Below are 14427 nucleotides of genomic sequence, written 5' to 3' on the forward strand. Positions count from 1 at the left end.
AAAAAAAAAAAAATCGAAGAGAATTTTGGAGTAATTAAAGCCAAGACAGGAATAGCACGGCAGAGGAATGAAGGTAACAAGCTAAGTCGTATTAGCTTGGCATTCTTCCAAGACTTTCATGTCTACCCAACAGCTAAAAATGCCTGGTAATCTTCCCTTTCTCTTCAGTGTCTCCTCCCCCACAACTGGCTGCTGAGGCTGAAACCTCTTCAATTGCAGCAAAACAAAAATGCATTTTTCTTCACCTTCACTTAGGTTTCTGCAGTCTTTTCCCCTCACCCAGAACCTTTGAAGGAGCAAGCGGAATTGCTTCCCAGAAACATTCCTGTTGATGGATTTCTGTACTGGCTCCATCCAGCCTCAACATTGTTTCTGGCACTGCTCAAAGACTCAAAACCAGGTAGGTGACAGCCAAAATCCCAAAGTACACTGCATATAGAATCTGTTCCCCTCAATAAATATTAGCTTCAGAGCGGTTTAATTATAGCAAGTGTCTGTTAAATTCACTACCTGCACCCTAAATAAATCAGTCTAAAGGAATGCACAGGGAATCGGAGCTCAGGTTTTTTCCTTCAACTTTTGTCATATATCCTCATACAAACCTGAGCAAATATTAAGATCTTAATTTCCCCACAGTTAAACCAGTAATGTTATAAGCCTTTCAACATCAGGGCAAGAGAACGCATGTAAATGTAAAATTATCTCAAGACACACACACCATGTAATCTGATATAAAACTTTACATTAGGAGCCAAATAGCTCAGATGAAAAATACAGCACAGAGTATAAAATTTCTCTTAAAATACAACTAAGAGGCAAGCATCATCACAGAAATATTCAAAGTCATCAAGCATTTTGATGAGAATTTCATAGAACTGAAAGTTTAAAAAATTACATTAAAAGGAGACACCAAGTATTTCAAAAACCTCTGTTTTATTTGTACAGAGTAAAATACATCATATAGTGAACATTGTTTTCCACCCATAATCTAAAGCCATTAATAAGTGTTTTCTTTTCACCAAATATCCTGGCCAGAAGCACAGACAATGGAAATGGGAATGCTAATTAGTCTCTCTCTGCCAGAGCTACAAGGTGCACATCAATCTCTGCTTCTGTAAGGATCCTGAAAGAACAAAAAGAAATCTTAAATGGCTTAAATCATTCTTCCCCTTAAGCTCCAATATTACAATGTAATATCTACACAAATAAGTTATATACAATGCATCTTTCAGCTCTTTAAATCCCCACTGCCACAGCCACAGGCTGACATACCAATTCTTTCTGAAAAATAAAGGAAGAATCAAAGGCACTAGAGAGCAAAGAGGTAACAAATGGTAGAAAAAGAACAGGTAATTCCTCATGAGTAATATATTTGCAAGCTGGGACCTTGCGAGAAGAATGGGTATGGTAATTAGTATGATTACTCCAAGGGGGACATAGGTTTTCATAGCCTTCTCTCTCTGCCTGTTATCCATCCTTTCTGAAAAGGACATAAGACCAGTAAATGAAGTTTGGCAGAAAGCTAGCACTTGACCAGCAGTAGAAAAGGTGTAATGCCGTTCCTGCATGCTTTCTCAAAAATGCTATGCTATTCTGTTGTCCTAAACACACACCACCAAATGCAAAACCACCCATCATCACCATGTCAACTTTAAACACATTAGGAAGCACTCAAAAGACCGCACCTGTAGGACCCAAAGGTTTGAAGCCTCTCTCCAATCCTCACCTACCAAGTAGCTAGACTAAAGCAGCAGAGGACTTTTCTTCCCCATTTAGCTGTTCCTCTCTCTTTTTTAATTAAAAGAAAAGCAATGAAAGACTAAGGCAGAAATAACTGAACTCCTCTGCAGCAACCCAGATTTAACTAAATTTTAGGTAAGACATACCCAGAGGGTCCGTTTGCATTAACAAAAAAGACCCAAAGCTTTTTTCCCCCACATTTCATGCATCCTTCCGCAGATACACATTGTGTTCTGAGAAGGCTGTCAAGTACACTGTATCTGGTGTGAGGTATAACCCTCAGCAGGAAGATTTCCAGGTGTTGTCTCAAGAGTCTGACCAAGTAACCTTGCTGCACACAGTGCACTGTACTCAGATTCAGGCAATAACAAGGGAGGGAGGAAATGGCAGGTGTCTTGCTTTCATGCTAGGTGGGAATGCAGTGTACTCAGGAAGTAAAAGTTCAGCCAGTTCCAAATTACTGCAGTTATCTTTAAATCCAGGATCTTTTAATCTTGTCAAATTTAAACAGAATATTTCAACTCATACAAATTCAATCTATTAACTGTATACTGGAGATGTTAAAAACTGCTGCAATAACAAGATGAGCAAGAGTCATTTAAAGATCTCATTTAGAAAAGGATTTAAAAAAAATTAAGTGACTTGCAAAATTTTCCCTAACATAAAAGAGACTTCACTGCATTAGTTGTCATGACTATGATTTGGAAGTGGACTCCAGATACTAGTACAAAGAAAAATTTTGATTCTTTTAAGCATGAAAAATCAGCTAGACCAGATGTAACTACATTTTAATCATCACATAAAGCAATACCCTTTCAAGAAACAAAAGGCAACAATTTTTTCTACTGGATGCCTTAACCATGTCAAACATTTTAAAACTGTGTTATTTTTTTAAACAATGTCTTTTACCCCTACACATTTTGAGGAGAGACAAGTAAAAAAACCTTCAAAACTTCAACATCTGACATTATCTCTTTTTCTCAATTTACCATTACACAAGAAGTTAAGGCTAATTGCACATAACCAGAGAAACACACTAAGTTTTATCAACACTGATCACTTACCTGAATTTAGGATTTTCCACTGTAACTACACCAACTTCTATTTCTGAAGGTTTGAAATCAATGGATAGTACAGTAGACAGGCATGTTATTGCTGTCTGAAAGATGACAAAAGCCTCTATCATTAAACAGAAAGCATTAAGGCTTTTTTTTTTTTTTTTTTTAATAGACATAGCATTAACAACTACCCTTCCTTCTAGTTTTAAGTTATTTTTTTCCACCTCAACACCTCAGCTGAAAAGTATCAAATAGTTTCCCCTTGTTATAGAACACAGTCCCTCTCTGGTGCTCTCCCTAAAAAGCCCCATCTAAAAAAACCAAAGGGACATACCATTTTCATAGCAGAAAAAACCCACAACAAAACCAAAACCTTTTATCATGCAAAGAATAAAACCCCACGTCCCAAGGACAGAACACGTTTCATTAGTGGCAAACAAGACAAACATAATCATTACAGTTCAAGATTACTCAAAGCACGTCACTTGCATAGCTTCCATTTCGGCTTTTCTTCTGTTAATTAAAATTATGTTCTGTTTTTAAAAGCTGCATTTCATCATAGCTTAACTTACTTTTTTTCTACCCTAATCATCACCTGTTTTAAAAGGTGTTCTTTGCAACCTCACTCATACTTAACCCTGCAGCAGGGTCATAATAATGCTAAAGATGTATTCCTAAAATGATGATTGAGCACAAAAAGAAGTTCCATAGAACAGCTATGTAGCTAGATAATTATCATATCAGTTATTCTGACATGCTGGCATTTAATTCTGATCAGTAATGTGTGAGGAAGCGCAGAACACTAGACAAGACTTTTCAAAGTTTATTTTCAGTATGTTGATAATAAATTGATTCTGCAATAATTCTATAAAACTATATAGATGTCTTACCAGAAGACTGCAAAGTTGAAAAAAAAACCCCAGCCCCTCAAACAAAAAAAAACACAAAAAAACCCCCCAAACAAAATTTTTATCCTTGGAGCATTACCTCTAATGCAACACAAACCTGGAAAAAAAAAGGCAGTGTATGTGTGTGTGCGTGCGTGAAGAACATTACAAAAATGTGATTCTTGTTTTTGCTTGACAGACTTGCTTCTCCAGGTCACTGCCAACTTTTAGAGTAACAGTGTCTGATCTGCATTCACAATATCAGCATTCTTACAAAGATAACAAAAGGTATAGAAGCGCATCCAGAATTCGACTGGCAGATTAACTACCAATTAAGTATTTGCACCATACCATGGAAGTTTTATGAATTAAAACCAAGAATATGAAAAGACTGTTTCATCTACCTCCAACCGCTCAACTAAGAAACATGCACAGTATAATCAAGCAGTGACAGAAAAATATATTTAATGTGAAAAACATTTAGCCAGGATAAAAAAGGGTCTCTGAGATAATTTCAAATACATTCAATTTCAGTATGCTATGATTATATAACTCTCTCAGGATCTTCTCTTTAAAGAAATCACAAATTAAGGAAATCAGTACTTAGTAAGATATACATATAAAACTTATGAGTTTATGCTGAGGAACTTTCCATTTAAATGGTACTTTCACAGTAATGTAGACTTCAGAAGTAATTTAGCTGAAGGTCTGAGTCTGCACAGCACTCACAGGGATCTTAATACAATACTCTGCTTAATCTTACAGGAGAGTCAGTTACTTAAGGTTATTACTCCCCATTTCAACTGCTGATCTTGTGATGCAGGAAACATAATATTATGAGAGAAGAACAAGGCCTGGCAGGAGAAACAGCTGGGCCATGGAAAAGGACTGTTTAGACAGATCTCTACAGTGTAAGTGAAAAAGTAAGGCTGATTTATAAAATAAGTTCATTGACCTATGTTATAAGCAGGATACATTTTTATAATGGGCCTTGAACAACAGTTTTCACAGTAGGCGTAACAACCAGTGTTATATTTACTAAACTGACAGACAAGCACTACCCCATCCTCTTTGAAATGCTTTCTAACATGAAGATTGGTTTAAGCGCCACTAAAAGAAAACTGTACTTGTATCCCCAGAATCAAGCACTGTAGTAAGCAACCACCAGCTACAGTGGGAGTGCTACAATTATAGATTCTGCTTCAGCTAATGTAAAGCAGAAAAAGCAGATTAGATGACTAAACATTTGCAAAATACCTTAAAAAGATTTTCTGGTTGGAATAGCTATACTTGCTCTGGCAGCAATACGGAACTGTAAGAAAACAGGAAATGCCTAAGTGCATTCCTCTATATCACAAGCCTACATACAGCATATTCATTAAAAATACTTGAACAAATCTTTATTTCCTTCTGCTGGCCTACCTCTACTGTTTGTTCGTATGTCCAATCAAATTTCTTCTTTACTTTCTTTTCAAGAAAACTGGTTGACTCCGTCTGTTTAACTCCTGCAGCTGTGGCCTTGAATCCACAATAGTAACCTGCCGGATCACACTTGTATACCTGAGGGCCGTGTTCTTCATCAATACCAATCAAAATCATACCTTGAAAAGAAAATTTGTTAATTTCTTTCCCCAGTTTTAGCAATTTCATTCAACTGAAGAACAGAATAGACACTCCCCTCCTGTGAAAAACATGCATGCACAGCAGCACATTTTTGGGAACCAGTCCAACACAGGGCTGTGATTTCCTCTGTATCTCTAATTCACCATTTCTTACCAGCATCCCATCACCAGGTGCGCAACTCAGTTTAGTGCAAACTACATTTCTGTCATTCCCAAAGAAGGCTACTCATTAAACATAGGAACATTTTTGCCATGTTCAGTGTGCAAAGAACCACAAAGTCAGGAAATACAAAAGCTTAATCCCGCTACAAAGGTAACACAACCACAATTCACATCCTGTGTATTGTATGAAGCTTTAAAAGTGTAAACAATAGTTCTATTAACTTGTGCCTTTTTTACCAGAGAGCAACTTTACAAATATGTTGAAACTAATGGAAATATTAAAAGATCAACTTTAGATTTCTCAACTCTATCCTGATAAGCACTGCATTACATCCTTTTTCCTCTTTTCCTTAAAGAAAAAGAAAAAAGAAAATCTGAAATGAAGTATGGCAATACCAGAACATAAAACTGAGTCTTTGAAGAACATTTGACTAAGTGCTTTCAAGTTGGATAGACTTCAAGTAACACAAGTTGGTCACATCACTGAAATGCATCTGTGTTCACCCACACTTCTAGATTTACAGTTGTATAGTCTCAATATGCATATTAAAAATAACTTGAAAGCAGTACTTGCAAAAAAACCCCAAAACAGAACAAGGTCAAGGTTTTAAATTATTTTCGCTTTACACTTGTGTAACTTTTAACTAGTAGTTATAGCTGATAAGCTTCTGAGCAGCTGCTACTACAACAGAGAAAAATTTCCCATGATCTTTTCAAAAAAGGTTAAGGAAAGTTAAGAAAAATATATTTTTATTCATGTATTAAAAACAAAAACAAAAACAAAAAACAAACCAATCTCTTTCCAGTAGTATCAAGGCCTGGGAAATGCCAAGGAAAGAAAGAAACAATCATTCCTGAACATTACAAGCATACAAGCATAGGAAAATTGCCTCATCATGGAAACCGTGGTGCAACCCTGAATGTTACTGCTTTAGTGAGAAGTGCTAGTGCCTACTACGATTACAAGAAGTGATTCATCAATTCTGAAACTATTCTCCTTAAATTAAAAAAAAAAACCCAAACCCGACGCAAACAAAAAGAAACCCAGACAGAATGGTTAATGAAAAAGTAATTGAGGAAACAGTGTTTCATCTCAGTTCCCAGTCAGCCTAACAGTATGGTTATAATTTGCTCATAGCCAAATGTAAGAGAAAAAACAAGTCAGAACCAACCTCAGAACACAGAGGTGACCTGGAATATCTACAAAAACCAACTTTACACACATCTTTTTTTATTTAAGCTGCATTTGCTGTTATAAAACAAGACTGGTGTAGAAATGTTTGCAAGTGAGGTATTTTTAAACACTTCTTCTCTACATTATATATATCATGGTTAAGAGCAAAAATTATACAGATTTTTGTCCTATGCATACTACTCAGATAAAAAAGCCATAAAATCTGCACAAGCATAACTGCACTCTCCATATGTCTGTTTTAACAGTGACATTTACAAAGACACTGGTAGAAAGAGCATCTCCCATTCACAGACATCACAATACAGTGCAAACAGACCAGGCCCCCAAAACTAAGGTGAAATAGCATAACACGTTTAAAAGAGGCTAAATTATTTACTCCAGTGCGAACACTAAGACAATGGTAAAATCACGGCTCTAATTCAAGACTTCAAACACTGCTCTCTCATTTGGCTGTTCATCCCTCTTACTCCTTCAGTTACATCCATATCTTGCACAATTTGAAAATGGGTGAGAATTTCTTATACTTGAAGTTGCAAGCTTAGACAAGAAACAGTGTCCTGGTTTCTGCTGGGATAGAGTTAATTTTCTTCCTAGTAGCTGGCATAGTGTTATGTTTTGGGTTCAGTATGAGAATAATGTTGATAACACACTGATGTTTTCAGTTGTTGCTAAGTAGTGGTCATATTAAGTCAAGGATTTTTCATCTTCTCATGCCCAGCCAGCAAGAAGGCTGGAGGGGCACAAGAAGTTGGGAGGGGACACAGCCAGGACAGCTGACCCAAACTGGCCAACGGGGTATTCCATACCATGTGATGTCATGTCCCGTATATAAGCTGGGGGGAGCTGGCCTGGGAGGGATCGCCGCTTGAGGACTAACTGGGCATCGGTGGGCAAGTGGTGAGCAATTGCATTGTGCATCACTTGTTTTGTATATTCCAATTATTTTATTATTATTGTCATTTTATTATTATCATTATTAGCCGCTTCTTTTCTGTTCTATTAAATTGTTCTTATCTCAAACTACGAGTTTTACTTTTTCTCCGATTCTCTCCCCCATCTCACTGGGTGGGGGGAAGTGAGTGATGTACATGGTGCTTAGTTGTTGGCTGGAGTTAAACCACGACAAACAGAAAAGACATTTTCATACTCTATACTTACAGCAACCAAGAGGCCTCATTTCAGCATTCTGTGTATAGACCTGAGAAATATCTGCAATCCTTTTACACAGCATATCCACAGGGATGTCATAGCCATACTTGTACTTCCAGTTAGCAGCCTCATAGCGGGCTCTCTGCACCTGGGATCTGCTGTCAGCTAGACAGAAAGAACTAATATTAATTTCACTGAACATGTACCACGTTTATTCGCAGCATTGCTTGAGAATGCAAATTCCAGTCCCGAGTTTAAGTTGTCTTTAAATATACACATCAGAACTAGACAAGTTCTCCAAAACCAGACCGAGTGGAACAAATCTCCTAGAGCATTTATTTGGTTTATGTGATGGTGAACTACATAAAAAAATCTGACACACTTCAGATACTTATAAAAGATGGTGAATTAAATACCTGTCATTCCTGTCATCACACAGCCAATATTTTCAGTAATTCTGAATAAATGAGTCACTGTGTTGGAATCCAGTAACTTGTCCTAAAGAAGAAATGGAAATGATCTAATAGAAAACGCTGTCCTTCAAGTACAAAAAAAAGACAGACTCGGGATGCTCTGGTATCTACAGAAGAGCCCGAAAGAATCAACTAACAGCTAAAAATTGCCTTTCAGGCTCTCCACTATTTACCGCTGTAGGCATGCGAAGGAAGAAATAGAAGAATAGGGAAGATAAAAACCGCAATATCTGGAAAAGGATGACAGCTAGAGCATGACCAAAATCGAAGTCCTTTTTCCTCTGAAGAAACTTTGAGAACATACATACAAAAAAAGTTGTACTCTTATTGCATGCTGCCCTTCAAACACAACGGTTTTCCCCCTTTGTCAACAATACATCACCACTGCTGAAACACTCATGAAAATCTGTTCTGCATGCTATTGGTGTAACATTTTCTGAGTAGGAATTAAAGAAATCAGGAAACTGATTATGGATGACGCATCCCTTACAAGCCAGAGTAATGTCTGCATGCTGAAGTACAGCGGGACCAACTTCGTATTTTAGCTTTATCCCTATCAACTACAGAGAAAACAAGCATTACAGGACTTGGTGATGAAATGTACAATCAAGCACTAAACGGAGCTAGAACTTGTAGTAAGCAGAATGCTAATATGATATTCAATTCAAACAGCAATATATGTCAATGCTAATAAATGTAATATCAATGTTGCAGAGTTTCTCCCCCACCTTTTTTCTCACCTCCTTCCAGTCCTCCCCTCAAAAACAGACTACTTACAGGTACTTTCTTCTGTGTTACAATTACTGCAGAATCTTTCCCACGAACAGCTACAGACGTAAGTCCACCTTGGTTTATGGCCTTAAAAGCATATTCTAGAAAAATACACAGATGTTAATAAAAACAGCATTAGAGATATTAGAACAATTAATTCTGACACACGTCCCCCCAACACAGAAATCTCACCAAGTTCTGGCCTTTTTAATACTTCAATACTTGTGCAACGCTTTGTGTCTTTAAGGTCTTTAGTACAATGCACACAAGAACCTTCTGATAGGAATTAAAGTCATTGACTCTCTTTTACAAAACCACTACCACTGCTTCCTTCAAATATTTCTAATAAGTTGCCTTTTTGTTCAGTTAGAATGCTTAACAGCAACTGCATTTATTTTAAAACAAAAAGGCTGTCCTGCACTTGACCAAAACGGTCCAACCTTAACCTACAGTAACTGTAAATCCTTACAGAGGATTTTTTTAACATGCAAAAGTTTAGCATTTCAAGTGTTATTACCATTGCAAGGATGTAATGTTCTTTTGTAGATTTTAAGTGCTACAGATGAAAACTGAAACGATGGACCAGGCACAGAAGACGGGTTTTAACCTTACTATCATATTTTCTGACGATGTTCAAACACTGCAATGCTTTTATTCACTTTTTAAAATGAAACCTATGCACATGTCATATCTGTGTTATTCAGATAAATACAGTGGATTAAGATTTACTTGATATGATCCATGAAATACATTTCCGTCAATTAATGGTTTCAAAAGGCTCAGGAACAACTACTTTAAAAATTGTTTATCTGTCAATATATGATAAACATTCAGAACTTCCTAATATCCGGTTAGGAGAGGCAAGTTTCAGGCAGTAGCTAAATGTAGATGAATTTTTTGTTAGCTATGTGAATGAAACTGGAATTTAGAACGTGTCTAACAGCACGGCAAATTGCTAAAACCATCTTCTAAAATAACAGGAGCAAGAAACTCAGCTGTTTCAAAAGCTCCACTCAGGTCTATGGAAGAGACTGCACAACAGGACAGGAATAATCTGAAAATGAAAAAACAAATCTTGCAATACCAGAATCTTGATGTTCAATCTGCTGAGTCAGTGTTGTGGAAGGACTGATCGCCATGTATTTATGGCACTGTATTTATTTCTCTCAGGCATCAGAGCATTTACTGGTTACCCAAACATGCCATAAAGAACGTTCCCCCTTTCTCTCCACTATATGCACAACTCTGCTCACCTCTTCACTTGCCTTCCCCGGAATGAGTGCTAGCCTGCAGCAAAGCACAGAACCCAGTGAGACATGAGCTAGCACTGCCCGCAAACTGGTCATCATGTTTGAAGCCCCAGGCCAGGGCTCTGCAACACGTGTTTATTTATGTGTACAAGTATCTGAAGGGAGGGTGTAAATAAGATGGACAGAACCAAGCTCTTTTCAGCGGTGCCCAGTGACAGGACCAGAGGCAGTGAGCACAAACTGAAACACAGGAGGGTTCATCTGAACATCAGGAAACCTTTTTTACTGTGAGGGTGACTGAGCACTGGCACAGGTTGTCCATAGACGTTGTGGAGTCTCCATCCTTGGAGATATTCAAGAGCCGTCTGGACACAGTCCTGGGCAACCAGCTCTAGGTGGCCCTGCTTGAGCAGGAGGTTGGACGAGATGACCTCCAGAGGTCCCGTCCAACCTCAACCGTTCTGTGGTTCTGTGACAGTTAGGTGGGAGCAGGAATAGGTGCCCTCACAAACTGTTTTTGCTCACAAGTACTGAGAACCAGGCTTGCTGAACTGCAGCCTCTTCTCGCACTGCTCCCACTACCATCTGCATTGCCCAGTTTTCAAAGAGACAAGCCAAAAAGCGAAGTGGCTCTTGCAGTACAACAAATCCAAATTGCTAGTGATGTTTTAAGTCTGTCTTCTGCTATGTAAGCATTTCAGTAGTACTGCACACGTTCTTTCTGAAAACAGCAGTCCCTTGCTGTTCCCTGAATATATCACAACAGTCAGAAATTTGACCATAATAATTTTCTTCACTTCTCAAAATTCCACTTAGGTGAAACATCACCTTTGAAGACTGGAACTAATAGGTGGCAAGACAACACTGATGCTCTGAGGGATTTTAACCACAGCAACGAGAGATATATAAGTAACTGTTACTTTTCTAATACGAGATCACTTCAAGGGCACGTGAGCTTTCTGAGCTTCGGGAGCAGAAGACAGATCTAAGGCAAACTACAGGCATTTCAGTCCAATATCACTACTCTGGAAATCGCTGTTCAGGTACTACCAAATTCCAGAAAAACCTCAAGTTTTAAGGCAGCCTCAAAACAACATGTGTCCATGCCCATCCTTGACAGCACCTAGTTAATCTGAATCCAGCACAGGGACAAGGATGTACAGGATTCAAAAAGAAAGAAAGAAAGAAAGAAAGAAAGAAAGGAAGAAAGAAAGAAAGAAAGAAAGAAACGAGCTAGATTCAGATATTTGACCTCAAGCAAACATGAGCTTTCTGCCCATGGCTAGCTAACAGAGACACTAGTGCGGCACCATGCCTGAGTTATCAGCCTGGCTGTGGGTAGAGTGAGCTCATACTTGCTTGAGGCTAACTATGCACACCTAGGTATTTTTTTTCCCATAGCATATAGGTACTTAAAATATCTTTAAGACAGCTTCAGGTTGTCTGCAGAGGCTCTCAAATACACATGCAGATACTTGCTTCTAAGACACTGGTAAAATACATGGAGGTACTGTACATTTCTTATACATTAACCTAATGGTTGAATATACCCAGGACGTAGAAAATCAAGGCCCAGTTTCCTCTTTACTACAGGATGCTGAAACCATTCCTAACAAATAGTACTGCAACACAGAAACAGCCAGAAAGGCGATGCAGACCAACCAGCCTGTTTTAATGGCAATGGAATGTCGGAGCCCATGACTCTCCCATCACACATCCTGCGTGAGGAAGCGCTGTCCCTACCATCTGTATGTACAAGGCTTACTACGCAAGTTGCATACAAGCCTTATACACACTCCAGGTGTAAGACAGCACCTGTATGTAGGTACCTAGTAGAGGTAACTTTCTACCTGTGTATAGACACCTACACACAGGCAATTTCCTAGCTGTTCCTTGGACAAAGGACTGCTTGAGACTGGGCTGCCTGCCCACGAAGCCTGTTTTACATAGCCTTCTTCCTGAGAAAAACTCAAGGGCAGACACAGAAGAAACTATTGGCTACCATGGACAAGTCATGCAGCCTGGTCCCAGCAGCCTCCTTTCCTGGAGAACAGATGGACGTATGGATGTGCTGTGCAATGCACGTGCAGTGAAGTCACTGCAGCCAGGGAAGAAGAGCCACTAAGCTCCAGGGGAAGACAGCATCAGGACAATGCTGCCATCGCCAACGATTCATCTGGCCCTGTTGTGAGGATCCTCCAGGAGCACTCTCAGTGAACTGTCCTGCCAGACTGCGAGTTGACTATGCTGTTACAGGGTATTCTGCAGAAGGAGCACCATGATGCTATTCTGCAGAATCTAGTGCACTGTAAAAATAGGAATAAAAGTTTCAGTAGCCTATGGAAGAAGATGAAGCTAGGCTGCAGCTTAACTGCAGAATGTTCGAAGAAGCCTGGAAATAAAGCATGGCTGCTGCTAACTTACAGGCCACGATGTACAGAACACATGGCATTTGGCTGTAACAAGAGAGCATGAGTTATCTCCAAAAACTGCCTCTGTTACTCTGGCATGCAGGGTTTGAGGCAGTTCAAGTCCCATTTCAAACAACTACTGTAGTTCTCAGATTCCAAAACACAAGGCTCCTAAATTTGTTAAGATAAACTGGAAGAAACACTTTAGGGGGAATAAAGAGTTTCTGGGTAGATGTCAGTTTGGTCTCCGAGCATCTGAAATCGAACACCGGCCAGTAACAGGAGGTGCCTCCCCCTGGCAGGGGACACTCTGGAGGGGGGAGAAGCGGGGGGGGGGGGCTACCCTGGCTGAAAGTTTTCCTTATCTCGTGAGAAGATCCCTTTCCCAGGCCGCCACGCCCGGGATCGCAGCTGCTCCAGGCTCTCTCCAGGCTTCTCCCCGCACACCGCAGGACCAGGCAGGCCGGGAACCGAGACTCGCCAGCCCCGGCAGGCGCCACGTTTCCCCCCCGCCCTCCCCAAAGACAGCCAGCCTCGGAAGAGGTCTTCCCAGCCGGCTGCAGCCCCGCTCGGCGGGGAGCGGCGGCGGCGTGGGCAGGCCGGGCCCGTGGGCCCGTGACGGGGCAATTCAGCGGCAGCATCCCGGGGGCCGGACACCCACCGACTTGGTAGAGGCGGCCCTCGGGCGAGAAGATGGTGATGTGGCGGTCGAAGCCGGCGCTGGAGCCTCGGGACATGGCGGGGGCGGGGGGGGCGGCGCGGCCGAGGGGCTCACAGCCTGCAGGACCCCACCGCGAGCGCAGACAGGGCACCCGCTGAAGCACTTCCGGGTTACCCGCTCCGCGCAGGCGCCGAAGCACACTCCGCTCGCGCACCGTCACGCTCCCCCTCCACCCCTGCGCATGCCCGGGCACCGCGGCCCTTTCCCCGCCCCCCCCGCCCCTCACCCCTCTCGCCCGCGCCCGCCGAGCATGCGCAGGGGGGCGGCTGCCATGTCGCGACGTGCCGCCCTCGCCGTGAGCAAAACGCAGACCGCGGCAGCGCGGCGGCTGCCATGTCACGACGTGCCGCCCTCGCCATGAGCAAAACGCAGACCACGGCACGGCGGCTGTGACGCGTTTAACGGAGGGGGGCCTGACAACCCGCCGCCCTCGGCTGCGTGGCGAAAAGGCGGTGGGAAGCGGAGGGGCAGGCGGTCGGGCCGGCGGGGGATGCTGACAGAACTGATGGAGTGAGTTCTGCTGCTCGGGAAACCGCAAACGCCTTGGGCAGCCGCTAGAGAACACGCGCGGAGGTATCGGAGAACTGGAGAAAAGTATCATCACGAGCTGTACAGGCAGCCAGGAAAACAAAAACCCCCTCTTCGTTTTCTAAACAAAGTATTTCCAAGTGTTCTCTTCAGCGAGTATTACTTTAAAGCAAAGAAATACACACTAACCTCAGAAAAGATGTTTGAGTTATTCATAATGGGTAACTGTTGCCACAGCTGCACTATAATGTGATGTTTAAAAGACATAACTTTTTATCAATGTCCAGTACGAAGGGAAATTCCCCAAATTTAAACTCATGAATATATGCGCTTTTTGCCTTTCAGCATCTTGGATTTCCCCTACTCTTTGTGGGAAGGCTTTTTTTTAAAGTCAGTCATTAAAAGAGTTGGAAAAGCTGCGTTTTGGTATCCACACCTCTGTTTTAAAAGATGGTTATTA

The 14427-nt window shown here is 41.1% G+C and overlaps 1 protein-coding gene across 1 annotated transcript; it reads right to left on the reverse strand.

Annotated features, from left to right (window-relative positions):
* Positions 1-914: 914 nt before the first annotated feature.
* PSMA6 (proteasome 20S subunit alpha 6) lies at positions 915-13566 on the reverse strand. Its single transcript, XM_069783976.1, has 7 exons — positions 13380-13566; positions 9064-9158; positions 8230-8311; positions 7823-7978; positions 5108-5286; positions 2805-2899; positions 915-1123 (listed from the first exon to the last, which is right to left on the reverse strand). Exons 1-7 carry the CDS (start codon positions 13453-13455, stop codon positions 1066-1068), a joined length of 741 nt encoding a protein of 246 aa, XP_069640077.1. The 5' UTR covers positions 13456-13566; the 3' UTR covers positions 915-1065.
* Between the last annotated feature and the right edge of the window lie 861 nt (positions 13567-14427).

This window comes from Haliaeetus albicilla, chromosome 5 (assembly GCF_947461875.1).
Source record: "Haliaeetus albicilla chromosome 5, bHalAlb1.1, whole genome shotgun sequence".
NCBI classification, from domain to species: Eukaryota; Metazoa; Chordata; class Aves; order Accipitriformes; family Accipitridae; genus Haliaeetus; species Haliaeetus albicilla.